This window comes from Colletotrichum jinshuiense, chromosome 2 (assembly GCF_051148585.1).
Source record: "Colletotrichum jinshuiense chromosome 2, complete sequence".
Classification (NCBI taxonomy): Eukaryota; Fungi; Ascomycota; class Sordariomycetes; order Glomerellales; family Glomerellaceae; genus Colletotrichum; species Colletotrichum jinshuiense.
The window spans coordinates 476,446-503,813 of NC_139309.1; the positions used below are offsets into that span (position 1 = coordinate 476,446).

The 27,368-nt window shown below is 54.8% G+C and overlaps 11 protein-coding genes across 11 annotated transcripts; 6 read left to right on the forward strand and 5 right to left on the reverse strand.

The window, feature by feature from the left end:
- Positions 1-933: 933 nt before the first annotated feature.
- On the forward strand, positions 934-2,583 carry EsH8_II_000137 (general substrate transporter; the record flags this gene model as incomplete). Its single annotated transcript, XM_083263435.1, has 2 exons — positions 934-1,120; positions 1,181-2,583. The coding sequence occupies 2 exons, from the start codon at positions 934-936 to the stop codon at positions 2,581-2,583; spliced, it is 1,590 nt and encodes a 529-aa protein (XP_083120757.1).
- A 2,110-nt stretch (positions 2,584-4,693) lies between these two features.
- On the forward strand, positions 4,694-6,764 carry EsH8_II_000138 (major facilitator superfamily domain-containing protein; the record flags this gene model as incomplete). The annotated part of the gene is made up of 4 exons (XM_083263436.1): positions 4,694-5,112; positions 5,185-6,180; positions 6,235-6,357; positions 6,407-6,764. 4 exons carry the CDS (start codon positions 4,694-4,696, stop codon positions 6,762-6,764), a joined length of 1,896 nt encoding a protein of 631 aa, XP_083120758.1.
- A 1,067-nt stretch (positions 6,765-7,831) lies between these two features.
- Positions 7,832-8,546, forward strand: EsH8_II_000139 (GFA family protein; the record flags this gene model as incomplete). The annotated part of the gene is made up of 3 exons (XM_083263437.1): positions 7,832-8,000; positions 8,183-8,337; positions 8,427-8,546. 3 exons carry the CDS (start codon positions 7,832-7,834, stop codon positions 8,544-8,546), a joined length of 444 nt encoding a protein of 147 aa, XP_083120759.1.
- A 158-nt stretch (positions 8,547-8,704) lies between these two features.
- EsH8_II_000140 (SDR family oxidoreductase) lies at positions 8,705-9,844 on the reverse strand (the record flags this gene model as incomplete). The annotated part of the gene is made up of 2 exons (XM_083263438.1): positions 8,705-9,316; positions 9,380-9,844. The coding sequence occupies 2 exons, from the start codon at positions 9,842-9,844 to the stop codon at positions 8,705-8,707; spliced, it is 1,077 nt and encodes a 358-aa protein (XP_083120760.1).
- A 793-nt stretch (positions 9,845-10,637) lies between these two features.
- On the reverse strand, positions 10,638-12,191 carry EsH8_II_000141 (rRNA-processing protein SOF1; the record flags this gene model as incomplete). Its single annotated transcript, XM_083263439.1, has 5 exons — positions 10,638-11,183; positions 11,237-11,833; positions 11,888-11,975; positions 12,025-12,066; positions 12,118-12,191. The coding sequence occupies 5 exons, from the start codon at positions 12,189-12,191 to the stop codon at positions 10,638-10,640; spliced, it is 1,347 nt and encodes a 448-aa protein (XP_083120761.1).
- A 367-nt stretch (positions 12,192-12,558) lies between these two features.
- Positions 12,559-13,962, forward strand: EsH8_II_000142 (proteasome regulatory particle lid subunit RPN6; the record flags this gene model as incomplete). The annotated part of the gene is made up of 3 exons (XM_083263440.1): positions 12,559-12,743; positions 12,808-12,890; positions 12,956-13,962. 3 exons carry the CDS (start codon positions 12,559-12,561, stop codon positions 13,960-13,962), a joined length of 1,275 nt encoding a protein of 424 aa, XP_083120762.1.
- A 317-nt stretch (positions 13,963-14,279) lies between these two features.
- EsH8_II_000143 (uncharacterized protein) lies at positions 14,280-18,596 on the reverse strand (the record flags this gene model as incomplete). Its single annotated transcript, XM_083263441.1, has 1 exon — positions 14,280-18,596. One exon carries the CDS (start codon positions 18,594-18,596, stop codon positions 14,280-14,282), a length of 4,317 nt encoding a protein of 1,438 aa, XP_083120763.1.
- Positions 18,597-19,606: 1,010 nt separating this feature from the next.
- On the forward strand, positions 19,607-20,659 carry EsH8_II_000144 (mitochondrial carrier domain-containing protein; the record flags this gene model as incomplete). The annotated part of the gene is made up of 3 exons (XM_083263442.1): positions 19,607-19,692; positions 19,743-20,485; positions 20,541-20,659. 3 exons carry the CDS (start codon positions 19,607-19,609, stop codon positions 20,657-20,659), a joined length of 948 nt encoding a protein of 315 aa, XP_083120764.1.
- Positions 20,660-21,055: 396 nt separating this feature from the next.
- On the reverse strand, positions 21,056-23,660 carry EsH8_II_000145 (Mak10 subunit, NatC N-terminal acetyltransferase-domain-containing protein; the record flags this gene model as incomplete). The annotated part of the gene is made up of 7 exons (XM_083263443.1): positions 21,056-22,285; positions 22,346-22,807; positions 22,858-23,085; positions 23,134-23,262; positions 23,320-23,387; positions 23,449-23,574; positions 23,639-23,660. The coding sequence occupies 7 exons, from the start codon at positions 23,658-23,660 to the stop codon at positions 21,056-21,058; spliced, it is 2,265 nt and encodes a 754-aa protein (XP_083120765.1).
- A 615-nt stretch (positions 23,661-24,275) lies between these two features.
- EsH8_II_000146 (F1F0 ATP synthase subunit epsilon) lies at positions 24,276-24,678 on the reverse strand (the record flags this gene model as incomplete). The annotated part of the gene is made up of 3 exons (XM_083263444.1): positions 24,276-24,344; positions 24,422-24,536; positions 24,647-24,678. 3 exons carry the CDS (start codon positions 24,676-24,678, stop codon positions 24,276-24,278), a joined length of 216 nt encoding a protein of 71 aa, XP_083120766.1.
- A 1,544-nt stretch (positions 24,679-26,222) lies between these two features.
- On the forward strand, positions 26,223-27,026 carry EsH8_II_000147 (FAD-dependent oxidoreductase; the record flags this gene model as incomplete). Its single annotated transcript, XM_083263445.1, has 1 exon — positions 26,223-27,026. The coding sequence occupies one exon, from the start codon at positions 26,223-26,225 to the stop codon at positions 27,024-27,026; it is 804 nt and encodes a 267-aa protein (XP_083120767.1).
- Positions 27,027-27,368: the final 342 nt, after the last annotated feature.

Genomic DNA, 27,368 nt, shown 5'->3' on the forward strand with positions numbered 1-27,368 from the left:
ACGACTTCGGACAACTTGCACGACGCTCGCCAAACCGCACTCACTTTGGTATGTCGTTGTAATCCAGGGTCGTCTCATCAAAGAAGGGCCGTTGCAACTGTTATATCCTAGGCCCCACGTTAATTTAGCTTGGCTGGGTCAGGATTCGGTTCTCTGATCCTTCGTCATATCTAAGATGGTGATTTTGACAACTCAACTATCACAGCTTGAGGCTCTCGAGTATCCAAAATTACACCATGATCTGCAAACACTAGATAATGCGAATGAATTGCTTGCAAGATCCTCGTGGGAGATGGAAACATACCCACGCCAATGAACAAGCAAGCCCTCCAACGTCAAGCATGCCAGTTGACATATCATTGTAACCCGCCGCTGGGTTACATAAGCAATCCCCTTTCGTCGCCTTGACGTAGGCGGTCTCGGGATGGTCGACGATCCTAAATATTGATCAATGAGGACTCCGGTACGAAATGACCAGTGCTTCACGGTGGAGGGCGGTGAACAGGTTACCGAGTTTCGGATTCACGGGAAGTGGAAGCTGACTGGTTCGGGCGAATGATGCGGCCCTTCCGTCTCAATTACCGGATATATGAGTACCTGATTCAGGCTGGTTTTCGGCCACAAAATGGTGGAGAACAAGGTACTTCCCAAACACGTTGCGCATGGGCCCAGTGACAAGTGCCCCGTAGGCCCCAAGCTTCTGACTAGGGAGTTGAGGCTACGACATCTCAACTCTAAATGCGTAACGTGGCCAGCGTCCCGTTGTCGACCATCAACTGCGCATTCCCTGACGAAGACCGACGGTGCCGAGACGCACTCCGCAGCATGGCCTATTGAAAGAACGGTCTCCCATCCTTTCGAACGCTTGACAGTTCGAAATTTCCAATACGACACGCTCCGTTCTCGCAACCTCTGCCTGCCCCTCTGCCAAACATGCCCGACTCGATGGACGCCCCGCTGATGGCTGGCCGGTCTGACCGGGACGACGAGTTTGACTACCGCGATGCGGATGAAGAAGCTGATGTTCTCCCCGCGTCGATGAAACATGTGCAATCAAGGCCGACTCTCTTTGTATGGCTTCTCACCTTTGCTGCCGGCATTAGTGGCTTGCTCTTTGGATGTGAGTGTGGCCAACATGACTGCATCGAAGAAGGGGTTGGCTGACCAGGACTGTGTGCAGATGACACCGGCGTAATATCGGCGACCCTCGTCAAGATCGATACCTCCCTCTCGAATCGAGTCCTGACGACGTTTGACAAGTCGATCATCACTTCGAGCACCGCGCTCTTTGCGCTTCTCGTCTCCCCCTTTTCCTCCGTTGTCGCTGATGCGCTGGGTCGCAAGCGCGTTATACTCATTGCCGACATCCTCTTCATTATCGGCGCATTGATGCAAGCATGGAGCGGCACAGTTACAACCATGGTCCTGGGTCGGTCGATAGTCGGTGCGGCGGTTGGGGCTGCTAGTTTTGTCGTCCCTCTATACATCGCCGAACTGGCACCCGCCAGCCACCGGGGACGGCTTGTAACGATGAACGTCCTGTTCATAACGCTGGGCCAGGTAGTTGCATACATCATTGGTTGGGCCTTTGCAGAGTACGGCGACCAGACCACGGGATGGCGGTGGATGGTCGGTCTTGGAGCTCTTCCCGCAGCTCTGCAGTGCTCGATCCTCGTGCTTATGCCCGAGTCGCCGCGGTGGCTCGTCATGGTGGGCCAGTCGTTGAGGGCGAAGAAGGTTGTGGAAAAGGTCATGGGCAACACTGTCGGCGGCATGAGAAACGCCGAGGCCGTGATCAAGGAGATCGAACTCGAGATCAGAGAAGAAAGAGAGGTCATGAGAAGAGAGGGCACACCGCGCATGGAATGGTGGGGTGGTTGGCAAGAGCTGTTCTCCGTCGGGAGGAACAAGCGGGCGCTGGTCATTACGTGCCTGCTCCAGGGTCTCCAGCAGCTTTGCGGTTTCAACTCGCTCATGTACTTCTCGGCGACTATCTTCAAAATGGTGGGATTCGACACGCCCACCCTCACGGCTCTCAGCGTTGCCGTCACCAACTTCCTGTTCACGGTGGCAGCACTGTGCCTCATCGACCGCATCGGAAGGCGCAAGATACTGCTCTACTCCCTACCTTTTATGATTGGGGGCCTGATGTTGTCGGCGTACGGCTTTTCCTTCGTCGACCTGCGGGCCGAAACGGTAGCCGGCACCGAGCCCGGTGCTGGTGCAGGTGCGGGCTCGGATCGAGGCGCGGCGGTGCTGATTCTCATCAGCATCATGGTGTACGTTGCGGCGTACGCCCTTGGACTGGGCAACGTGCCATGGATGCAGAGTGAGCTGTTCCCGTTGGCGGTGCGGTCTATAGGCAGTGGCGTCTCGACAGCAACGAACTGGGGTGCCAACTTCGTTGTTGGCTTGACGTTCCTGCCGCTCATGGACACGCTGAGCCCGTCGTGGACATTTGTACTTTACGCGCTGGTGTGCTTGGTAGGCTATGGACTTGTCTGGCGTATATACCCTGAGACTTCGGGACTGAGCTTGGAGGAGGCGACAAACCTGTTAGAGAACGGATGGGGGGTCCGATAATAGCCTCGGACCGCCATGACCTGCACATGGGACCCTTGTTCTTGGGAGGGGACACTGCTATCACATTGCATAGAAGACTAGTGATAATCTGGCAAATCCATCGTACGCAGTACATTGAGAATGAACTGGAGACTTCCGTGGCGCGGAAAAAAAAAATCTGATGCTGGTGAGAGGGGCGACCGATAAGGCTTTCGAGACCATTCTGGAAATTTTCGTGTGTCGTGGGTGGGTGGATGAGGACCCCACTCGGGGTGTTTTGGCGGCTGATGTGGACGAAGTTCGTCTTCCGCTCCGTGTGCCTGGGGAGCGGAAGGCGGCAAGAAGCGGCATTGGGCTGCGTCAGGCTCGCCGAGGGCCGCCAGAATTGTGGACGAGGGAAGGACGATGGATACGATCGTCCCCTTAGGATTGCATGTAATCTTACTGTAAGTCCGTATCGTACATACCTTTCTTGTTCGGGCTCGGTTCATTTTCTTCTTATTTCCAGACCATGCGTTGGCGACAGGTCGGATTGCATGCTGTCCATCGATGGGTGCTTCGTGGTAATGCAAGCCGCCTATCCTTCGGCCCTAAGGGACATGAGCCGATGCCGAGGGTGTGCGCAGCCGGGGATGTAGTGGCGGCCACGTTTTAGTCAGTGCCAACGGCCGAACGCAAGGTGACGTTTAAGGCTGAGGGTTGATGACTGAAGGGCCAGAAAGGCGCGGGGCGACCGAAGGGGGTCCAGAACGACTTGTCAGACAAGTGGAGTTTGCCGCATATTTCACTACCTACCCTACGGCTTAACTCCTTCCAAACTCCAGGACCAGTGACATCATCTCTTGCCCTCTTGCCTCGGATCCGACCGGTTGCGGAAAGTTAAGTTAATTGGCCAGGGGTTGTTAGAGAGACGACTCATACATAGTACGGACGGATAGGAAGATCGGGTTGAACTCTGCTCGAGCCGTCTGGGGTATTGTGCAGGAACTTTCCCGAGGTAGGGCAGAAAAACTTCGATTGGGCGACTGTTTCTTCCCGATGGGATGATGGAAGCGTAAACCGCGGCGTAACTCTATGACAGAAAGTATCGTTTGCAGGGTCTCCATGTACCATTTTTGGATCTGGACTCTGTAACGACACCGCCTCAATAGCGACCACACATCAATCGTTTTGCGCGTCGGGGTTGACGGAAAGGAGGGAGCCTGCGACACACTGCGCCAAGCATATCACTAATATCCAGCACCACCTATCCTCGGCTGGCCCCATCCAGGTTTCCCAGTGCCGGCTACCGTCGCCGGCCCCGTCCGGCTCCACCCTCTTTTCTCCTTTCTGCAGCCAGGCACACTCGTTCGGCTCGTGTCGTTCTCGTTTTTGGTAGTTTTTGTCGACATGCCGAGATTCTTGCCGGGTTCTGGATGGGAGGCACTGCAAGAAAAAAATTGAACCTTGCACGATTTGTTCCCCAAGTGGGACTTACCGACCCATTCCTTGTCACTTTACCTCCCTTTTGCTTGGTAACCCGGGAGATGTCCCGGTTGCCAATCTGCAGAGAGCAGTCATTCATTCCTAGTTGACAAATTCTGCTTTTTTCTTTCTCTCTCTCTCGGCCTTCGCGTTCAGTGTCCGCTTACCTATCTATCCTGCCCAATCCACTTTCGCTAATACTCCTCGTCTGAACCGTCTTCCTCCTTTTTGAGTCAGATAGAATTGCCCTTTATAAGACGAAAAGCTGCCCTGCTGATCGCGCATTTACCATCTCCAGTTTATACCCCTCCCAAGCCCCCGCGCGCTCACACTTGCCACCGATCTAGGCCTCCAAAATCTGACTGGCGTTGTCCTCTTTACCTGAGAGGGTCGCTTGCATTGTCCTACCGGGACTTATTCACATTACACCGGATTGACGTAGCTAGCCATCACGCCGCGTTCTTACTAGCTCCGAGCTATCTGTCAGCACAGCGCAGCATTGCATGAGCTCACTGCTCAGTTACCTTGCTCCAAGCCGCCTTTCTATTTGACAATATCTATCCCGTCTGGATAGCAGCACGACGCTCTCGTTCTCTATTTCCTTCATCAAAGCGTACCCAACACCACCAGACCCCAGACCACTTTCAGGCATTGTCCAACACCGACAATGGACGAAGTCGACCGCGAAATCGCGGCTGCCGAGCGCAGCGCATCCCCCAACCGCTATCATGGCCGCGAAAGTCACGAGATCGAACGGGTCATGTCCACCTCCTCATCCTCGACTTCTTCGTCCTCGGCGTCCCGTGCGGGTCGCGCATACCGCACCGGCACCGGCATCAGCCGTGTCTCAACCCAGAATGACCTCGAAAGACACCCGACGGCGCTGAGTCGCATCGCCACCGCGCGCAGCCAGCACTCCAACACCGTCGGTCGTAGCATCAAGAGCAGAGAGTCGAGGAAGCCAGTCCCGGCAATGGGTGGCGGCAAGCCATATCCTCCGCCGCTTCCAGAGCAGGAGGACTATGTTGTGGAGTTCGATGGACCTGATGATCCATTGCATGCGCAGAATTGGCCATTGAAGAAGAAGTAAGTCACAGCTGTGCGCATCGGGAGTTTTGGTTGTGGTGGCGTTGTTCACTGACATGTCTTGGCACGCAGGTTGCTTACAGCCGCAATGCTTGGCTACACTACAATGACGTCCGCTTTCACATCGAGTATTTTTTCCGCAGCGACGCAAGTCATTGCGACGGAATACAATGTATCAGCTACCGTTGGTACACTCGGTGTCTCTTTTTACGTTCTGGGATTCGCTTTTGGCCCGACTCTGTGGGCACCTCTCTCCGAGCTAAGGGGCCGCAGACTGCCCCTGGTTCTTTCAATGTTCGGCTTCTCCATCTTCTCTATTAGCACCGCTGTCGCCAAGGACCTGCAGACCATCTTGATCTGCCGTTTCTTTGCCGGGTTCTTTGGTGCATGCCCCCTTGCGGTTGTTGCCGCCGTCTTCTCGGACATGTTCGACAACCGTACGCGAGGCAGTGCCATTACGGTCTTTTCCATGGCTGTCTTCACTGGCCCGCTCTTGGCCCCCTTTATCGGCGGCTTTATTGTCGAGTCGCACCTCGGATGGCGCTGGACCGAATACATCCCGTCTTTCATGGGCTTCGTCGCCTTCTTCCTCGACTTGTGTTTCCTCGAGGAGACCTACCCGCCCGTTATTCTGGTCAGCAAGGCGTCGGAGCTGCGCCGCCGAACCCGTAACTGGGGAATCCACGCCAAGCAGGAGGAAATCGAGATCGATTTCATGGAGCTGGTCAACAAGAACTTTTCTCGTCCCATGCGCCTCCTCTTTGGCGAGCCCATTGTCACGGCCCTGTCCGTTTACATGGCCTTCATCTACGGACTCTTGTATCTTTTCCTGACGGCGTATCCCTTCGTTTTCCGCGGCGTCCACGGCTTTGGTGCTGGTCAGTCTGGCCTCACCTTCTTCGGCATGATCACCGGACAGCTCATTGCTGGTGTTACTGTGCTGCTCCAGCAACCGTGGTACCTGCGCAAGCTCAAGGCCAACAACGGCGTGCCTATCCCTGAATGGCGTCTTCCGAGTGTTATCGCCGGTGGCGTCTTTTTTGCGGCGGGAATTTTCTGGTTTGGATGGTAAGTCCATTTCTGACAGGTTCCATGAGACGATTATTCTAACAAAATTGATAGGTCCGGATACCGCGAGGACATCCACTGGATTGTCCCTACCCTCAGTGGTCTCTTCACCGGCTTTGGTCTCATGTCCATCTTCCTCCAGGCGCTCAACTATCTCGTTGATGCCTACCTCATGTTGTATGTGTATCCCCTCGGTCGAAGACTTTCCGACACTAACAAACCCCAGCGCCGCTTCTGCCATTGCCGGAAACACCTTCCTTCGATCCCTTTGCGGTGCCGGTTTCCCCTTGTTCGCCAGCTACATGTTCAACGGCATGGGTATTGAGTGGGCCTCCACGCTTCTCGGTATTGTCGCCGCGGTCCTCGTCCCCATTCCCGTCGTCTTTTACATCTGGGGACACAAGATTCGCGCCAAGAGCGCCTACGCACCGACTTTCGGCGCCCCAGCCGACGAGCCTGACGAAGAGCCTGAGCCTCTCTCGAACGGCCACACCAGCCACAACAACGAGAAGCCGCCGTCCGTCGCTGCGCTGGATGCGAGCAGGCCGAGAACAAGTGGCGACAAGGCCATGAACGCTGTTTAGCGAGATGAGATCTAACTTCGCGCTGCGATCTTTTTCTTATCAACATCTTGTTTTAATACTGTCCTGGCGTTTGATGATACCATGGGTCAGGTTCTTGGAGAGGAAAAAAAGTTTGGCGGCGTTTTAACACATTACGTCTTGTCGGGGAGAGTCATGGCAGCGTCCCTTCATATAATACCATATTGCCTACCAAGCCTACCATAACTTACGATTAATTGCACTTTAAAATAGGAGAAGAATTGAGAGATAGGAATTTTTGAAACATGCAATTGCCCACTCACCCGTCCACCGCGAGCCCGCTCCGGCACTGGATAGGTAAGCTATGAACTCCTCTCTGGGATCTAGAATATTCCCACCTCTCATTCTTGCAGCCGTATCCCGGAACCCCACAATTGGCAATCGTATGCATGCCTTAGCACCATCCACAGGGCGGTGTCATGGCCAAAGATGGTAGGTCGCTTTATTGCAATATGGTCGCCCATCATCGTCCTTCCCCTGTTGCCTATTGTCGTTTCTCACTCCGCGTTCGCGGCACACAGCTGACTAATAAGATGCGACTAGTCACAACCCATGGCTTCAGCTGTGGAGGGGGGAAGAGGCTGAGCAGCCCAGTCAATAACAGGCAGGCAGGTTGTTCATTTCGTTTCGCCGTCATCTTTAAGGCGCCAGGTTCTCGTAGAATTAATAGAAAATAGAGATAAGAGAGGGGGATTGAGGGGGAGGGGGAGGGGCAGGGGGGCTGTGTTACAAGACTCAATATTGGTTGAATCCTTCAACAATCTCGCGTCTTTGAATGGTTATTCCATCCCGGAAGACTTCCGCAGTTAATAACAAACAAAGTATTACTTCCCGGCTTACTTTGATCTGGACTTTCCAGCTCAATTCGAGACTTTGCTTCCACTGACCATTCGAAAGCCCTCCAGTCCCGTAAGTTTTCACTCGCATCTGCAAGGGAGAGAGATTGAGTCTGTAAGAAAACCAACTGCCTCCCCTCCGCACAACTCACCCATGCGTCTGCCCGTCTCTCTGACATTCAAAGAAAAGACAACTCAATAACAACGACCACGATGTCGACGGAAGAAGCCCCCGCCCCGAAACCCTCCAAGACGTACGACGGAAGCTGCCACTGCGGCGACATCAAGTTCTCGCTGACGCTCTCGCCGCCGCTGGAGGAGGGGTACAAGGTGCTCAACTGCAACTGCTCCATCTGCCGACGCAGCGGATATCTTCTCATCTGTAAGTTGAACACCCTCCCTTCTTGGCCATTCCTTTAAATAGCCTCACGTTCCGTGGGGGGGAAGGCTTGCTGCTTCTTTGCTTCCCCGCCTGCCTTTCACCCAAGTAGGTGTAGTGTAGGGGGCGCGCGGGCCGCTGAACATGGTGGCACAACTACTGACACACCAACCCGGGGGGGCCAGATCCCGAGAAGGAGGACGTCACCTGGCACAACGGCTCCCGCGAGCGGTGCACAAACTACCGCTTCAACACCAAGACCAAGGACCAGATGTTCTGCGGCAAGTGCGGGTCTAGTCTGGGGATCGACTTTTTGGAGGATACATGTTACGGCATTAGCGTATGTCATTTCCACATGCCTCTCTGTTCTCACTCCCTCGAGGGCAGAGTAAGAGAGGGAGGGAGAGGAGTCACTGACTAGATGAGTAGGCGCGAGCACTCGACGGCATCGACCTCGATACGTTGACGTACAAGAAGCTGGATGGCTTAAACAGGGTATCGCCGGCCCAGGACCTGTCTGGAACGGAAGCAGACGAGGCCAGCACTTGAATATTGACTTGTTGTTCAACTTTGAAATTAGATTGTATATTCATTCACATGTGTCTTGAAACTCTTTTGTGTTAATATATATGAGCCCGCCTTGGTATTACGGAGACCCCCGACGCCGGCGCCGCAGGTTCCCCAGGGTGTCGCGGCAGCACGCCCTTCTAAATCAGGCTCCCGTTCTTCTCGCCCATCCCCCTCTCCTGCCTGCCGATGAACGTCTTCATCGACGTATCCACGGCCGCCACCCTTCTCGCGACTTGCTGCACGGCAGCCGGGAGCACATTATACCAGTGGATCCAGCGCGCGTACAGCGGCATGGCTACATGAGCACTCCGTCCGGCGTCAATTGCGGCGATAACCTCCTTGCAGACATCAACAGGCTCGACAACGGGGGCGACGAAAGCATATGGCGTCTGCACGCCGTAGAAGAGCGGCGTCGACAGCTGGCCCGGCTCGACGAGGATGGTGCGGATCTCCGGGTGCGACTCGCGGAGCTCGGCGGTCAGAGACTTGTGCAGGGCCGTTACGCCGGCCTTGGCGGCGGCGTAGTCCGTAAGAGAGGCGGCGCCAAGGTGGCCCAGGACGGAGGAAATGGTCACGACGGTGCCCCCCTGGCCGCCGCGGATCATGGGCGGCAGGAAGGTCTTGAGGGTGTAGAAGTGCGCAGTGAGGTTCGTGGCGAGGCTCTTGTCGATGTCTTCGAACTCGAGGTCGAGGAGCCGCTTGCCCTTGACGATGGCTGCGTTGTTGATCAGGACGGTAGGGGTACCGAGCTGTGAGGCCGAAACTTGTCAGTGCTGCGCATTGAAGATAAGGGAAAGGGGACAACAACTCACATCTCTCTCGATCTGCCCCGCGACCCTCGCGAGCTGCGCCTTGTCCGTGACGTCGCACTTATAGAAGGTGACACCCCGCGCCTCGCCGTTCTCCATCTCGTTGACGTCCAACACGGCGACTGTGGCGCCCCGCATGCCGTAGACCTCGGCAATAAGCAGGCCCAGACCGCTGGCGCCGCCCGTGATGACGATGACCTCCTCGTTAAGGTCGACGTCGCGCGGCAGGCCGTAAGCGACGCGCTGATTGATCATGTTTGCCATCCAGCAGAGGGTAATGAATGTGGCCCAGGCGATAGAGGCGAGCATGGGCGGTGCGTCCCACCGCAGGGCCTGGGCGCGGAAGCAAAGGGGGATGATCCACGAGACGAAGGGGTGGAAGAAGGTGACCTTGAAGACCTTGACGAGGAGGTCAATGGAGAGCGGCGCGAACCACGAGTCGCTTTGGGGCGGGCGTGGGTAGTCCATCGTGGGCGTCTGTAGTGGGTGGTCGTGGTGGTGGTACGAGGGGTCGGGGTCGTGGAGGAGTTGAGCGCTACGTGCTTGTGAGAGCTGAGCGTGAGGTAAATTAAGATATGATCTGCGCGCCCTGCACAAGTTGAAGGATTAGGATGAAAAGTGAAGAAGTCGAGGAAGAAACGGACATGTGTCGTCGCCCAGCGTGGAAGAAAAATTGCAGAGGCCAAGATGAGACGAAAGTCTGCGCACCCAACGTCAACTGGGGGGGCCACAAGGAGCTTGACGCTCTAGCGGTAGGAATCCGTCACATGTGGATGGACCTGGAGCGTTGAAACGGAGGCCAAGCGCTAGGGGCTCCCCTGACAGCTGCTCCTGCCTGGCCCCTGGAAACCCCCCCTGGGACGGCCACTAAAACGCACCGTAGCCCCTTGTTGCTGCCATCCTTCCACGGCTAGACCAGCCGAAACTCCACTTCAAGCCGTTGTCCGTGGTAGGAACCTACAGAGCAAGCTTATCCGAGCCGGCGCCCGATACGTCCGCCGAGCGGGACCAAGCACCGGCGAGATACCTTATTTATATTGGCTGGATTCTGCAAGTCTGAACGATTGACACTCGATGTTGCCTCATGAATTTCCATTGAATCCTTCTCGACCAAGAACAACTTGATCTACCTATATAATATTTTGTTCCTCAGGTGCACTTTTCAACATGATCACCCTTTTCCTATACATAGACATGATGTGCCGCCCCAACGCCGAACAATGCAAGAAGCAACGCCAATGAAGGCATATCCGCAGACCGTCTACTTCTCCCGTGCCAGGACCGGCTTTTCTCTCTCGCCCTTTCGTCTCTCGAATTGTTTCTTGGTGTGCCTCCGCTCGTTCTCCTCGCGTCTCTTGATCGAGTTCATCTCCACGTTCTTGATCTCGCCGGCCTTCTTGATCACCTTGGGCAGGTGACGGTGTCTCTTGATGCGTCTGATCTCCGGCATGTGGCTGTATCGGGTAACCAGGGCCTCGTTGTACTCGAGGGCTTGCCTCTGGCGCGCGGATTTGATTCCAGATCTATCGGTGGCGTTGGCTCTCCAGATGCGCACATTTCCGTCGTCGGAGCCGGAAAGAACGTATTTGGAGTCGGGCGAGAACGTGGTGCTGAAGACTCTCTGCATGCGCTTGGTGTGGTACATGTCGCGAGAGTGTCCTTGGTCTCGGTTCCAGATACGGACTGTTCTGTCGTAGGATCCAGAAACCAGCTCCTCGCCCGTCGGACTGAACTCGACACTCATGACGGCAGCGACGTGCCCCTTGAAAACGTTTAGCGCTCTATCGAACTTGCGCATGTCGAACATCTGCTCGTAGGTTAGCTAACATCCCCCAACGGCACCGGCCGATCAAGACATACGTAGCAGTTGTGGTCTTCGCTACCGACAACGAAATTAAAGGCCTCCATAGGGTTCCACGAGAGAGAGTTGCAGGTGAATGTCATCGTGGTCTTGGTCAAGGGCATTGCGGTGCGGACGTCCCAGAGAATAATGCTTCTGTCGGCGCCCGTGCTTCCGAGAATGGACTGTTCAACCTGGTTGAAAGCGACCGAGTTGATTGTGTCGGTCGCGTTGGGCCATTTAAGCACCTCGGGCGCTGCGCTGTGCCGCTCCAAGTCGTAGATGGCGATCTCGCTAGAGGAAGAAGAGGCTGCGAAGGCGTTCCGAGTTCTGTGGTGAGACAAGCACTGGAAACCGCTGTTGCCTAGCCACGATGATATCGGCGCAGATTCGCTCGGCGTGTTGTACGGATCCCAGAGTTTGATCGTCTTATCCGCCGCGGCACTCAGAAGTTTTCTGTCCTTCGTCCAGCAAAGACTCCGGACGATGTTGGTGTGAGCGCTCTTCGTCTGCCAAATCTCCTCTCGGCTCGTAAGGTCGAAAGCTTTAATCGCGCCATCACCGCTTGCGGATGCAATGTGCTTCAGGGAGTTCGGGTCCTTGGCCATCGAGTAGACCTGTAGCGACTGTTAGAAACTGGGAGGAATCTCCAAGGCTCATTTGAGACTCACACCGTCGACATGGCCGCTGCCCATCTGCCCTACAAAGGGCGCAGCATGCATGCGCTCCAACTTAACGGCATTGAGAGCTTTTGTGTACCTAGAAATCTTGTAAGCTTGCGACTTGAGCAGTGGCGAGGTCAACATACTCTCGAGCGCGTTCCATAGGATGCTGCGCAGGATCAAGGTTGCTTCAAAACAGTCAGCTAGGTTTCACAGTTCAAATCTTGGATGATAAATACCGAGGCAGCTTCTGCGCGCTTGCGCCTGGAGGCTGGTATTCCTCCACGCTCCGAGAAAGGGCTTTGATCTTCATTTTGGCAGTGATGGAGTGTCTTGCTTCACCAGAGAAATGTCAATGGCTGCGAAAGCCATCCAGAACTTCTCCCAAAAATTTAAGTGGGGGTGGGGACATCTCGGGGTATTTTGGCCAATGGAAGCTATTTACGGATTAATAGCGGCCCGAAGTGCCCCTGCCCTCTGCTCTGCTTCGGGCTTGCGTCGCGGTCATGGCAACCTGGACCTACTGAAGGCGGCTGGAGCTCTGGACAAAGTACCTAGCTACATCACGAATCCGGCGACAATATCACCACCACCTTTCCCACTGACGACAATCGAGCGTAGCCGAACGATTTAATTCGAACACCCAAATTCTAGATACGACACAACATTAAACAGTCAGGATGGCTCAGGGCGAAACGGCAAGGGTGCAAGAGGCACAGAAGTTGGCCAAGTCAGATCCCCGGAAGGCAGAGCAGCTCTTCAAGGAAATCATCTCTCAACCCCCTTCCTCGGCAACCTCTGATGCTGCGGTGAAAGAGTACGAGACTGCGTTGATCAGCTTGGGAGAGCTGTACCGGGATGAGAAGTGAGCCCCTCCTCGATCAGTGATGACATCGCAGGGCCCCCACGTTTGCTAATAGCCCGGCTAGGAACACGGACGAGCTTGTCGACCTTATCACAAAAAGCCGGACAGTCCTCTCGTCATTTGCCAAGGCAAAGACAGCAAAGCTTGGTATGGCAGCCTAAGAATTTCTCCCAATTCGTAGCGAAGCGTATGACTGACCCGAACCCCGCCAGTCCGCTCACTCCTCGACCTCTTCGAGAACATCGAGGGCAGCACCGATATCCAGATCGCCGTTACGAAGTCATGTATAGAATGGGCAACCTCGGAGCGCCGCAGCTTCCTGCGCCAGAACCTCGAGACCCGTTTGGTCACCCTTCTCATGCAGAAGCAATCCTACTACGACGCCCTCACCCTCATCAACGGCCTCCTTCGCGAGCTCAAACGCCTGGACGACAAGCTCGTGCTCGTTGAAGTTCAGCTTCTCGAGTCGCGCGTCTACCACGCCCTCGGAAATATTCCCAAGGCCCGCGCCGCTCTCACCAGTGCCCGTACGAGCGCTGCCTCCGTCTATACCCCACCCCTCCTTCAAGCCCACCTCGACATGCAGAGCGGCATGCTCCATGCCGAAGACAAGGACTTCAACACAGCCTTCTCTTACTTCATCGAGGCCCTCGACGGATACCACACCCAAGACGAGTCTGCCAAGGCCACTGCCGCCCTGCAGTACATGCTTCTCTGCAAGATCATGCTGAACTTGGTCGACGACGTCAACAACTTGATGACATCCAAGCAGGCCCAGAAGTACGCCAGCAAGAACCTCGAAGCCATGAAGGCTATCGCCCGCGCGCACTCAAACCGTTCCTTGGAGGAATACGAGCAGGCTCTCCAGTCCTACCGTGAGCAACTCGGTAGCGATGCCTTTATCCGCAACCACCTGCGGCGTCTCTATGACGCCATGTTGGAGCAGAACCTTATCAAGGTCATCGAACCTTTCTCGCGCGTCGAGATCGATCACATCGCTAAGATGGTTGGCCTCGACACGCAACAGGTCGAGCGCAAGCTCTCCCAGATGATCCTGGACAAGGTCATCATTGGTGTGCTGGACCAAGGTGCAGGATGTCTCATCATTTATGACGAGACAGAGCGCGACAGCGCATACGACCACGCTCTGGCCACAATTGAAAAGCTGAGCAGCGTGGTGGATGTTCTCTACACCAACCAGGCCTCAATGCTCGAGTAAAGCAAGGCAGGCGTCTAAGGTTGGGGGGGAGCGGGTGGATTTGGAACTGTACTATTACCATAGACACAATGCCGGCGGTGCATAAGGCCGAATTCATTCTGATGATGTGGTATCCTAACGACGGCATGGCATTCATGAGCGTTCCAACAAGAAGAAAAGTGACATGCCCTCCAACGCCAAAATGAAACCCAACCCCATATGTACGTGATCATGTAAACTGACCGGACATGAGACTCTCATGAGGCTTCTTGCTCCGGTACTCAAACAAACCCAAAAAACGCCACTATGCACGCATTTACATGCATAATAATCATGCCTTAAACAAACTTCACCGAGGGGGCCTTGGGGGCTTTGCCCTCCTTACGGAGCTGCTCCCCAACAACCAACGAAAACACCCTCTTGGCAAGCACTTCCTCGTCCCAACCGCCAACCTCGGCCTTGAACGCGTCAACTACGTCGAGATGCCACTGTTCCATAATCAAACTAGTACCATGGGAGTTGACGGCACGGCCCAGCAGCCAGCCCGACTTGCTCTGGAAATCGGGTGGGAACTGGAAATCAAACGGCCCTTGTCGGCGCAGCTGAATGACGTCGTCCAGGAGCAGCCAGTGATCACGCGACCACATCGTCTGCGACAAGGGCGGCTCTTCGACAGGCTTCAACGGGCTGCTCAGATCCGGGGCGTCGGTCATGGACACGTCCATATCCTCGTTTTCATTTTCTGTCTCGTCCATAACGTTGTCGTTTTCCTTGTCCTCTTCCTCAATGACTGCGGCAATGCGCTGCTGCTGGGCGGCGGAGGCGCTGCCAGTGGAGCTGGCGGACAAGCGACGCTCGGCGCGGGCTTGAGCTTGTGCCAGGGGCGAGAGCACGCTACTTGTGAACTCTACGACTCTGCCTGGCGTACGGGGCTTCAGAGGAGAGCGCAGGCAGGATTTGGTCGGAGACAGGTTCCTGTCGGGGAGGGGCCGGAGGATACGACGCTCGGAGCTAGGCGAGTCTTCAGCAATGGCAGAGGCACTATCCTCTTGCCACCTCTGGATATCCGCGCGCGAGAGCTGCATTCGCACTGGAGTCAACGAGGGCACCGGAACAGAGGGCTTGCTAAATAAGGTCTGTGTCTTCTGGGCCGACTTGGGAGTAAAGTCCTTTTTCTGCGGCACTGAGGCAAATGTGACCTCATCCGACATATTTGGCTGAGAGTCAGGAATCTCGGATGGATGCCTCACGTTGCTGCGAGACCTTGTCGAAGAGAACAGCTCCCGGCGGGTGTCGACGGTAGATTTCGCAGCAACGGTAGTTGACTTGGCAGGAGAGAAGAGGTCCGAACGGCCGCTGACGGAGGGGTTGAATGCCTTCTGCGGAATGGAGGGGAACATGGTGTTTGTCTCCAGTCCCGTATTGAACCGCTCAGGAGGCTGCGCGGTATCCTGCTGGTGGAATGCGTTCTGACGCTTCTTGATGTCCAAGACTTCTTTAGCACCCTCCATTCCGGGCAAAAGGGCAGGAGAGGAGAAGAACGCAGAAAGGTCCTTCTTGGCCGATGATCTCTGGGCAACTTCAAAGGCTTTCTGGGGGATCTGCTTCTGCCGGCTCTGTTGTTGGGAAAGCATGGAAAAGTCTTCTACTTCGCCGTCACCGAAACCTGACTTGCGGTTCTGTGCCGCCGCTGGTGTGAATAAGGCCTGTTTATTTGGCGACTCAGCCCGTCTCGTCCAAGGACTGGGAATCGCCGCGCGCTGTGCAGGTACTGATGCGATCGATTGTTTGGCCAAGCCTTGCTGACGGCTCGAGTTAGAAGCTGGACGCAATGCTTCGATCGCCCAAATGTCATCATCCTCCTCCACTTCTTCTTCTTCGGGATGGTCTTCCTCGACCTCGGTTTCGTCAGCGGTATCAAAGCCGAGGCCATCAAAGCCGGGCCGCTGGCTAACCTGTGATTCACCAGCAGCATTCATACTGGAATGTATGGCGCGAGACTGAGTGAAAGGTTGCTCACGTGGAGCCGGTGCGTCTTCCATCCAGCTCATCTCGTCAGCTTCATCCGCCGGGGCAACGCGTAGAGATCCTGACATTGATCCCGAGGCCTCATCCTGTCGTACGGGAGAAGACATCTGCATGCTCTTGGCCAAGGCTTCCATAAAACTCGGCTGGCCAGTGTGTTCGTTCTCATGGCCGAAGGGATCATCATACGGCTGACTTGCTGTTTGTGGCGCTGGAGGTTGGGCAGCAGCGCGAGTTGGCGATTGGAAAAACTGAGCGCCAGCCTGGATCAGAGTGGAAAGTGGTTGGGTCCAACTGCGATTCGATTTGGCAGCGGACTGAGGTTGGCTGCTACTTGTGGTGGGCCTGAACGGGCTGCCGAGGGAGTTCTGACGGGGGGGTGATGAGGCATCGGATGTGACACTCTGCAAAGCTCTCCCAGCACGAACAATGGGAGACAGCGTTGGGCGAATCCCGTTATCAGGCGATGCACCGCGAGGTGCCAGAAGATTGACATCCGGTGACGGAATTGGGGATGAGACTGGAGCAACTGGTGTAATATACTCGTTGCTTGCCACAGGAAGGTTGGCGGTGAGCTCAGGAACTGGGGGGTCAGAGCTCAGCTCCTCGGGCAACTGAGAATACTCAGCCATTGAAGAATTTTCGGCTGCTTCGATAGTTTTGGCATCTGACTGAGGAACGGGAATGTCGTTGGGCGATGGCGTCTCGTCTGGTGTTGGCATTCTTCCTGAATCTGACCGAGTGTACGAAACACTCGCGATAGAGGGAGCCCCGGATTTGGGTGAAGCTCTGCGAGCTTCTTCCTCTGCTGCATCTTCCTCGTTTCGGTCTTTTTCCTGGCCTTCGTTCAGTTCATCCTCGGCTTCGTCCTCGGCCTCGTTCTCATCAAGCTGGGGCAGATTTGGTCTCCCTGGGGTTGCGGCCTCTAGGTATGCGTCTGGAATCTCAGAGAACTCGTCTTCATGCATCGCAGATGCCTCTTCGTTGATTATGGAGCTCCGCCTAGAAGAAGCCTTGTTACCAGGCGCCGCAGCAGCCAAGATTCTGGACGGCACACTAGAGAATGAGTCATCCATCTGCGATGTTTCCATTCTGGAGGTCTCCATCTCCATTTGCCGCGCCTTGGATTCCATAAGTTTCCTGCCCAGCGGGATGGACTTGCGTCGAGGACTGCTTCGAGTCCAGATTGGGGACTGATTACTTCTGGATGGCGAAGTCTCCTTGGTTAAAGGAGAGGGAGGTGGAAGATCAGGTCGAGGGAGCGCAGGAAGAGCGACTGGAGATTCGTTGAACTCGGCGCTAACATCCACAATAGATTCCATGTGTGTTTCCACCTCCAGCTGGGGTTGAACTTCCTCAGACACAGGGGCCTCTTGTTCGGTGGGTTCGGTGATGGTTTCATCTTCCTCGTCGTCTACACGAAGCGCACCGCTTTGCCTCAAAGACTCTAGTGTCTTGTTGATAATCAGGCTTGTCTCGTCGCCGACGTCTTCTGAGCCAAGACCGTGCATGCTTATATGGCCTCTCATCGAAGGAATAGAATTTGCAAAAATCATGCTGAAGTCCTCGCCCTGAGCAACAGTGTCTTGATCGCGAAGCTCGCCGTCAACATCGTTATCGCCGATCAATGACGAGATGTCACTAGGCGCGCCAGGCGCAAAGTCGTAGTCGTTGTATTCGGGTTCGTTCTCAGCTTCAGAATGAAGCTGTTCAGATGGGGTCGGGCTCTTATCTTGAAGATAAGCGGGTGTTGGACTTAGGTTGATTGGGTTTTCCTGTGTGGTAGCTCGAGGCGTCGCTTGATCCGACAGTGTTTGCATCCAAATATCCGGTTCAGACTCGAGGACCGGTGCTGCAGGCTGTTCCCTCCTTGGCGTGGGATCATCCACAACCATCCCTTCCATGCTCGCCGCGAGTCCGTCCTCGGAAGCAGGGACGCCCAAGAACACATCCTCCTCAATCGTTTCCACGGGTTGGTCGGAAAATTCGACGCGTTTGGGTCGGCCGCGACTGCGCGTCGTACTGGGCCTCGACGATGGCGCAGGATCCTCAGAAAGCCCGCGCGGTTGGCGACTTGATGCCCGCGTGGTGCGAGCGATTGACTTCGGTGTTCCTTGGATCGTCACCTCAGTTTCCACGCCATCTGAATCTGCAATCTTCGCCTTTCGAGTTTGCCGTGGTGTTTTCCTCGGAGAAGCTGTGGCCCTCCTCTTGGTTGCTGTGCCTGTCTTGGGTGTTCCAGCAGATTTCGGAGGCCGACCCCTGCGCGCAGGAGTCTTTACGGCCGTGTTTTTTCTGTCGCCTGCCAAGGGAACGGTAGTCGTGTTCGCGCCCCGTCGAAGAGTTGGTGTCGCGGAGTTGAACAGTCTGCGCCCGACATTTTCGTACTCGTCCTCGGCTTCAACGGTCACCAGCAGCCGCCTGGGTACACGATCGTCGCCAACCTCAAGCTCGAACATTTGCTTTCTAGGCGAAGTGCTCCTGCCGCCAACGGAGAATAATCGCTGCGACTTTTGGCTTCGGGTAATGCGACGAGATGAAGGGTACAGTGCCGAGGAGACCGTGTCGTTCAGCGGGTCCGGTGAGGAGAGTAACTCGTCGCCCTCCCCTCTCGGTCTTGGTGTCGCCATCGCGAAATGCGCAAGTGCAAAAATAAAATAAAACCACCGGCGCTATGGTTATCGCATAGGCTATATGTAAAAGAAGGCAAAAAAAGACAAAAAGCAGGCTCTTTGGCCTTCGCGTAAGCTAGCGATACAAACGCCAAATGCTAATATGCATTGGATAGGTTCGTCGCGTAGTGGTGTGCGGCCAGCGTGCATGCGGTCTGCAAAGAGAGGTACGGGCCCTGGCCAGTTGGCAAACCTGGTTTGTTTACTTTATTCCAGATTAGAACTAGCGCAGCCCCTCCGCCTCTTGGCGGGGATGGTGGTGACAGGGGAACAACATTTCCCCGCTCTCCCGATCAATTACGCTGTCTCGCTCAGACCCCCATCCACATCGGGCTCGAGCACGGAGTTATAGTGATGAATTCCATTGTCTCCAGCAGGTAGAAAGAAAGCAAACCGTCTCTTTCTTTAGAACAAAAGCAACAAACAGCGATGCATCCAACCTTAAAACCAGTCATGCATTTCCTAAAGGACAAAATTTTTTGCAAATCAATTATTCTTGGGTTTAGATATCTATCAACTGTGGGTATTGCATGTTCTCCCTGTCTCTCCGAAAAGCGTCTGTTTTGCCCGAAAAAAGCAGCTTTTGCCGGTCCTGGCTTGGTCCCGACCCCACGAGCTCCCGAAGGGACCCGGCTCCTCGATCGGGCCCATCACATGCGACCCTTTGTCAGCCCCCTGTCCTGTGATCGCGCGCATGAATTCTATGTATATGGTATGACATAACTGGGGTAAAGGCTCTTAGCGGCAGGCGTCCTTTCCCCCCCTTCGGCATTCAAAACGTGGTAGACCTCGGCTCCATAACCCCAAGGGCCTGTTTGAGATGGCATAGGGCCAACACTTCAAATAACGTCGCATGCAATCTTCCCTTCTTGCATTTGGATGAATCATCAGTCCCGCTCCTTCTCCCATCGTCCCAACTAGCCTGAGCTTCACACGCCATCATCCATTCATCCAATTCCCCAGCAACCATGTCCAAGCCAGCGATCCCGCAGAACGACAATGTCGCCCACGCCCTCGCCGGCGCTGGTGGGGGTCTCCTCTCAATGGCTTTGACGTAAGGTCATCGGCCCCAGATATTGCAGGAGGATTCTAATCATGTCGTAGCTACCCCCTCATCACCCTCTCCACCCGCGCCCAAGTCGAATCGAAGCGCGCCGACTCGGCCTTCCTCACGGCCGTCCAGAAGATCGTTGCCAGAGAGGGCGTGTCGGGCCTCTACTCTGGCCTCGAGTCCGCCCTCTTCGGCATCAGCGTCACAAACTTTGTCTACTACTACTGGTACGAATTTACCCGCGCCTTCTTCGAGAAGGCCGCCGAGAAGGCAGGGCGCGCCAGCAAGAAGCTCACGACCGTTGAGTCCATGATCGCCGGCGCCATCGCCGGCTCCGCGACTGTCATCCTCACAAACCCCATCTGGGTCGTCAACACCCGGATGACAACCCGAAGCCAGAGCAGTGACAAGGAAGGGGGCGACGAGGAGGCCCAGGCCTCGAAGCCCAAGAAGGCACCCTCAACGATCGGCACCCTGCTGGCGTTGCTGAAGAATGAAGGCCCCCAGGCCCTGTTCTCGGGTGTCGTCCCCGCATTGGTGCTCGTCATCAACCCCATTCTGCAGTACACCTTGTTCGAGCAGATGAAGAACACCGTCGAGAAGAAGAGGAGAGTCACGCCGACTATTGCTTTCTTCCTCGGTGCCCTTGGCAAGTTGTTTGCCACATCGGTTACTTACCCGTACATTACGGTCAAGAGCCAGATGCACGTCGCCGGAAATGGCAACAAGAAGGAGGGCATGTCCCAGGCCATCAGCCGGGTTATCAAGGAAGAGGGCTACGCCGGCCTTTACAAGGGTAAGTATTAATCCTGCTTGAGACAGCTTTGCCGAGGTGCTAACGAAACACGCAGGCATTGCCCCCAAGGTCACACAGAGCGTATTGACAGCCGCCTTCCTATTCGCCTTTAAGGATGTCCTCTATGAGCAGACTGTCAAGCTCAGGATGGTTGCTGCGAAGAAGCGCGCATAAGCCCTCCAAAGAGCTCCACTCTGTCGCCATGGTACTCGTAAAAACTAAATGTTGGCGCCTGAGGTGGAATTTAAACGCACATATAGACCAAGCAAACTGAAAGCACCACCGCATGTGAGCATGTGAGAATGGCAGCTTCAGCATATATGCAGCGGATATGCTCGTATAACACGGCCTGTATTGATTTGTAAGGATTGGATGGAATTGCCAACACGAGTAGCGGTTGGAAATGGTTGAACATTGGGTACTGGGAGTAGTATCACATGATTCTCCGGCAAATTGGGTGTATTCTAGGGTCTCCCTCCCTTTTTTTTTTCTGCTTCTCTTTTAATAAAGTAGGATCAATTGTCCACTACGTATCTATGCTATGCCTCGGCCTATTTCACCGAACCCTCCTCAGACGGGTGTGATTCGCGGAACAATCCACCACTCATGGTAGGATTTTTCAGGAGTCGGCACCTCGGCCTTGAGCTTCAGATCCCCGCCTTCGCCCGACTTTTCTAGCGCCTTTCGAATAACCGAGACCGCCAGCCCCGTAGCGATGCACGACTTCAGCCCGTTCTTCACCATCGGCACCCAGCGGTCATGTGATCCCACCGAGAAGGCCTCTGTGTCCGGGAACTTGCTGATGACCTCGAATCCCTTCTTGGCGCCCGCGATGGCTCTGTCAGCCAGTTCGAGGAGTTCGCTGGTCGAGACGTCTGACTGCTGGGTACCGTTGGTGAACTCGTCGAATGACGGTAGAGAGGGTAGACCGATGGCGGAGAAGGGCTTCATCCGCAGCTCGTAGCGGAGCTCGTCGGTGCTGTAAGGCCGGGGAGGAGGCTTGACGAGACCCAGGCGGTGAAGGACCGTACAGAGGCAGCAGAGGGCGTCGGCAAGACTCTCCGTGACGGCGGCGTCGAGGAGCGTCAGGCGGAGGAAAGCCAGCGACTTAGTGTACTGCGCCTCTGCGGCCGGCGTGAGGCGCTGTCTGTCCGAGCGGTCCTGATTGAGGCTCCGGACGACAAAGGACTTGATGCGCTCGACATGCTGGAGGCGGTTTTTGGCAAGGTAGTTCAGGTACCAGTACATGCCTGCCAGCTCGTCCGGCTGGTAGACCTCGAGCTCGAAGCCGAGCTGGACGATCCACTCCATCTGCTTCACTTTGTACAGGTACGCCCACGACGACAGTGGCAGGGAATATGTCTCGATGGGACCGGCGGCGGACTGGTAAACCAGGGGCTGCTCCTTGATTTGGTTCTGTATGATCTGGTCAATGTCCTCGGCGTCAAACTGCAAGTTCTCCCAATCGCGGACGATGTGGCAGAGGGTCCTGCGGACACGGCACCTGTTCTGGCAGAAGGTGCGAAGGATATCAAGGTACGGCTGGGCAGCGCGCTGGCGGAAGACCTCCATCTGGTTTGCGATGGTGAAGCGCGGGTCCTGGATGACCTCAATTTCGTCGTTGGCGCGGTCGAGGAGAAGGCTGTTGGGGAGAGAGACAATGGCGAAGTCGTCATCGAGGAGCTGGCGGATGCTCTTGTGGCCCAGGACCTCCATGTCCTTGAAAAGGAAGCTCTGGAGAAGAGTGCGAACGAAAATTAGAGGCTGAGGTTTCTTTGCTTGAAACGTCGACACGTATGTCTGGTTGAGTCGTTAGTAACGGCGACGATGATCCAGGTAGGTGGAGATGTAAGCATGTACCTGGAGACAGATAGAGTCTGTGTATTCGAGGACTCCCACAACTCCTATCCCGTCACCAAGCATTCTTGTCAGGTGCCCAAAGGCGTCTTCGAAACTAATCTCAACGATAGGTCGCGGAGGCATTGTGCTAGCAAGTTTGCGCTGGAGCTTGGCGCTGCAGGCCTCAGGAACAGGCTTTCCTAGAGCATGGGTGCTTTTAATGCCCGGGAGCATATCATGGGCTTCCTTCCAAGGACCTCTAATCAGGTCAGGGTCTGTCCGGTACTGCGTGTGGTCGATGGCTGCAAGAAGCGTGTATCGAAACAGTAGTCTAGTGTTGAGGGCGTCAATGATTTCTTTAGGTATTGAGTCTGAGAGTTGCCGCAGAATGAAGCTCGCGTCCTTTAGGACGTCCCGTACGGATTCTATGCTAAAGTCGTCCAGAAGAATCCTGTTATAGGTATTCGTGACGAAGTCTTCCTCCTGCATTGGCGGTCAGCGCGTCAACCGCGTGAAGACGTGGCAAGACCTACCTCGTAGTAGTGCTCGTTCTTTATCCTCTCGTTGACGTTGCCGCAAGTCTTCAACAACCCCAGGCAATATGCACGGAGAACGGCGTGCATGGGTGATGGCGGTGTGCCATTGGCGTTTCTAATGAAGTGGGCGTCGTCGATGGTAGTCGGGTTAGGCATGAGAATCGACTCGACGTACATGCTCGTGAACAGAGTCTGAGAAAGAGGGTATCCAACATGCCAGGCCATCTGCAATCAACTTAATTAGAGGACGGGAAACGAGGCTGGGATACTAACCTCATGGCACAGCAGCTGGTCGATTATGCCAAGAACTTCCTCGGGGAGGAGGGGGCGTGACACGTCGTAATCTACGTCGAGCGAGTCCTCGGCCTCCAAACACCCGCTGTCCATTTTCGGGTCCATGATCTGAAGTCGCCATCAGTAGGTGATCCATGACCATCGCCAAACCCCTCAATGACATACCTCAAGAGCCCCAACGGACTCGAACAGGGTGAAGAAGCCATCCTTGACTAGCTCGCCGGGGGAAAGCGCTACGGAAAAGATAAGTGTCTGCTTCACTTTCTTATCACATCTCAGATTCTTGCGGCTTACATGCAGCGGCTGTTGTGAACTTCGACGTGATATCAAATGCGACGATGCCGTCACTGGAAATCTTGGGCGGCGGCGGCGGTGGTGGTGGGGGTTCACGCCCCTGCTCAAGCGAAAGCCGTGAAATGTCTGTGGATGGTGAGTGATGAGAGATACAAGGGTTGTCGGGATGAGTCGTTACCATCAGACACACCAAAACCGGATGGGATGGCCATCTCAGCAAACGCGCCTCATGAGGCTGTTGGGTGACTGTGTTGAGTGCAGTTTTAGTGAGGTCACAGTGACTTTGGGTCCAGACATGGATACGCCGGCTTTAAAAAAGGGCAGCCGAGGAACGCAGATGTCGTCTCAGTCGAGGCACGATATCGATATTAATGACAGTTTGGGAGCGGAATCGTAGCGATTGTCTTTTCAGCGTGTGTGATGAATTACGAACTGGATGTTGCTGCGAAGTACTTGCAACGGAAACATGGATCGATCACAACCGAGTTTGTCCGGCGGCGGGCAAATTTGGGTCGGTAGAGGAGCACGCCCAACATTATGGCCGACGTCGAGCATACAGTCACTCGCCCCGACATCGCATCACTCAATTCCCAGTTCACCCCCCAAAAAAATGCAAAAGTAAATCACAGGACTACGATGGCACTCGAATTGATAGATTTTTATGCCACTTTGGATATGATACAGCAGCTCACTGCCTAGGAGCCGGCGGGGACCCGGAGGGGCGTGCATTCACTTCCTCCATTCCCATCTATCTTTCGATAGCCTCGGATGCTTTTCCCCCTTCTCTCACACGCTACATCTAGTTCTTCGGGCAAAAACGAGTCGATTTAAGAGGAGGTAGGAGGGACGGCAACGGTGGCCTGAGCCAGGGGCTTGGCCTCGCCCTGCTTGCCGTTCTACAATGCGGTATTTCAGTCAGTGTTTGTTGTTCCCTTCCGACATCTCATTGCGTTTGTATTGGGTTCGTTCTCACCTCCCACTTGGCGAAACGGAGCTCCATCTCTCCACGGCGCTCGGCGATGATTCTCTTGTCCTCCTTCAGGCTGCGACGCACGACGCGCGAGGCGACGGCGAGGTAGCGGTTGTAGCTGGAAATCGGGGATTGCCGGGTTAGCGTTTTCTTCCTCTCCAGACTTCGTTCGTGACGGCGTGGCCCATTGGGAAAGGGTGCAAATGTTGAGATCGTCAATTGACTCACGTGAGACCGGCGGCTTTCCAGGCGAAGACCATTTTGGCGGTTGTTTGATGGGTTGATGAACGTGGTTATGGGGGAGCTCGGGGGTGTGATGCCAATTGAAGGTTTCTAGATTCCCGAAGCGCAAGCTCCGAGTTCGATGCCTGTGTGGCCTCAGGCAGACACTCTTGAGGCTCCACTGCCCAGACATTCGCAGCAACTCGGCCCGGACTTGAAAAAGATAAGATGGCAGGGCCGTTCGCAGACGTACTTTCATCACCCATTAATCGGTTTTGCAGCTCCCTCATCTTCTCGTGCTCCTCACGAATGGCCTTTTCGTCGATTGGATTTATTTCCTTCTTACACATCGCAGCAGGGTATAGGGAATAAACAGTGTTCGTGTGTTCCATTGCCTAAGAAGCGGGGCCTTGAACTCGCTTTGTGATGCGTTTTCCAGGCTGCCTTGATTGAAGAGTGTCTGTGTGACTTATAGGCTGACAGAGCGATTGAACTGGCCCGATACCATGCCATCCTCTATCATCGTTATGTCAACTCTTGAAGCCTTGTAGACTCGGGTCTTTGAGCATCCATGCCCTGGTCCTCAGTTGTCGAGCGGTGTAGGAATAATCACCGAATACCCGTTGCTCTAGACAAACATGCCACTATCCAGAGGTTGGGGCATGTAAACCAACCGCGCCGCACCTTCTCATCGCCAGCGAATGTGAGTGCGAGAACGTTACGCCTTTCCTGGCTTCATTGACCTCTATGGTACTGAACCTGACTACAGGTAACAAGACAAACACCGCCAGCAACTCAAATTCAGCCCCGAGTCTGACGGTATGTACGTAAGCCCAAATCAACGCAAGCTTCATTCCACTGTCCCGTGCCTTCTTTTTTATTGAGACATCATTGCGCGTCTCTCCTCCAAGCGTTGCAAGTCGTTATCTAGCACCCTCGCTCTCATTTATCCAAGAGAATGTGTGCATTGCACGCCGCTTGACAGGGAAATCGGAAATCAACAACCTGTTCTCCATTGCGTCCATGTTCTATAGTGCCAAATCTCAAAATAGCGATTGCTGGAGCAGGACCTGCCGGTAAGTTGTGCTCTTAGTGTACAATCATTTACACCGCGTTTGCCTGACATGCCTTGCAATTTCACCATTTGTCCACTCAATCATTAACACGCAACAATAGGATATCTGCTAGCACGCCTTTTACACTTGCTTAACATCCCAGCGACCGTCTTCTAGAGTGAAGCCTCGCCAGACTTTCGGTCGCAGGATGGAACCTTAGACTTGCACACCGAAATTGGGTTGGCCGCGTTGAAGGAGGCCGGTCTTTTCGGCCAATTTCTAAAGTCATGCGAGATACGATGACCAATACATGGCCATCGTCGATAAGTCTAACTAGCCCTGGTTCGTCGAGTCTGCAACGGGTCCCGGCAGATTGATAGAGGAACGGTCAGAAATCGACCGGCCCAAGTTACGTGAGCGTCTCGCCGAATCACTTCCCGAGGGCACGATCAACTGGGGATATCGTCTCAAAATGATCAAGACGGCGCTGTCGTTTTTAACAGGCCACTATATCCGGCTTCGACCTCATGGTTGGTGCAGATGGTGCATGGAGCAAGGTCTGCGACTTACTGGCATCAGAAGCCAGGCCGTCATGGGCTGGAATCGGGCTGTGCGACATGAGAATTCCCAATGCGGCCGAAACCGCTCCCAAAATCTGTAAGATTGTCAACAGAGGCAGCACCTTTGCCAACAGTAACGGCAGACGACTTTTGATTCAGCAAATGGGCGACGTAAGCTTGAGCATGTATGCGTTGATGGCAGGCTGCAGCGAAGACTGGGCGTCTCCTGATACATGTAGATATAACTCAAGAGACCTCGGGACAGTGAAGAAGGGCTTGCTTGTTCAGTATCAGAATTGGAGACCGGAACTGACCGACACCATCATTAAAACGGCGGGCAAGTGGTTACCAATATCGCTCTACATAATTCCCGTTGGCTTCAAGTGGCCGCACCGTCGCGGCGTAACGGTTATTGTAGATGCAGCACATTTGATGATGCCTTTTGCCGGCGAAGGCGTCAATGTCGCATTTGAGGACGCGATGAAGCTGGCGAATGCCATTGTCAGTGCTGTGACTGAAGGCGGTACACCCGAAGTTCTGGACCGAAGGATCGAGGAACTCGAAAAGGACATATTCCCCCGCATGGAAAAAGTGCAACGGCTAACGGACGAACTGATGCACGACTACCTACATGCATGTTCACCACCACAGACCACCATTGCGACATCGATAACGAGGCACGCCCAGCTCGAGACACCGTGGGTGCCCCATCCATTGGCGGCTGCCATGGTGCACTCGTTTTTCTTCATGCGCAAGTTGCCGGCGCCTTGATCACGCGAGGTGTGGCGGAGTTATTTGCAGAGTCGAACGTAGCATGGTAGGTTTGGAGTTGGGTTTAGGACCCTGCTTCCCATGGTTTATGCTTTATTCCGTAAGAGTCACCCCTGCCACCGGATGGAAGGCAATCTCAATGTTTGCATGTGGCGTAGCGCCTGTCAGCTGGAGAGGTAGCCAAGTGATGCAACCAATACCAGGTGATGTGCAAGAAGTCAGTGGTTCGTTGTGTAGATCACGGAGAATATGAGCAGAATGAACCAAAAGGCTCGCCTTAGCACTGCAGGTCGTGATGTAATGATGCGCCCGAGTCATGGAGAGCCCGGTCTAGAGGGATCA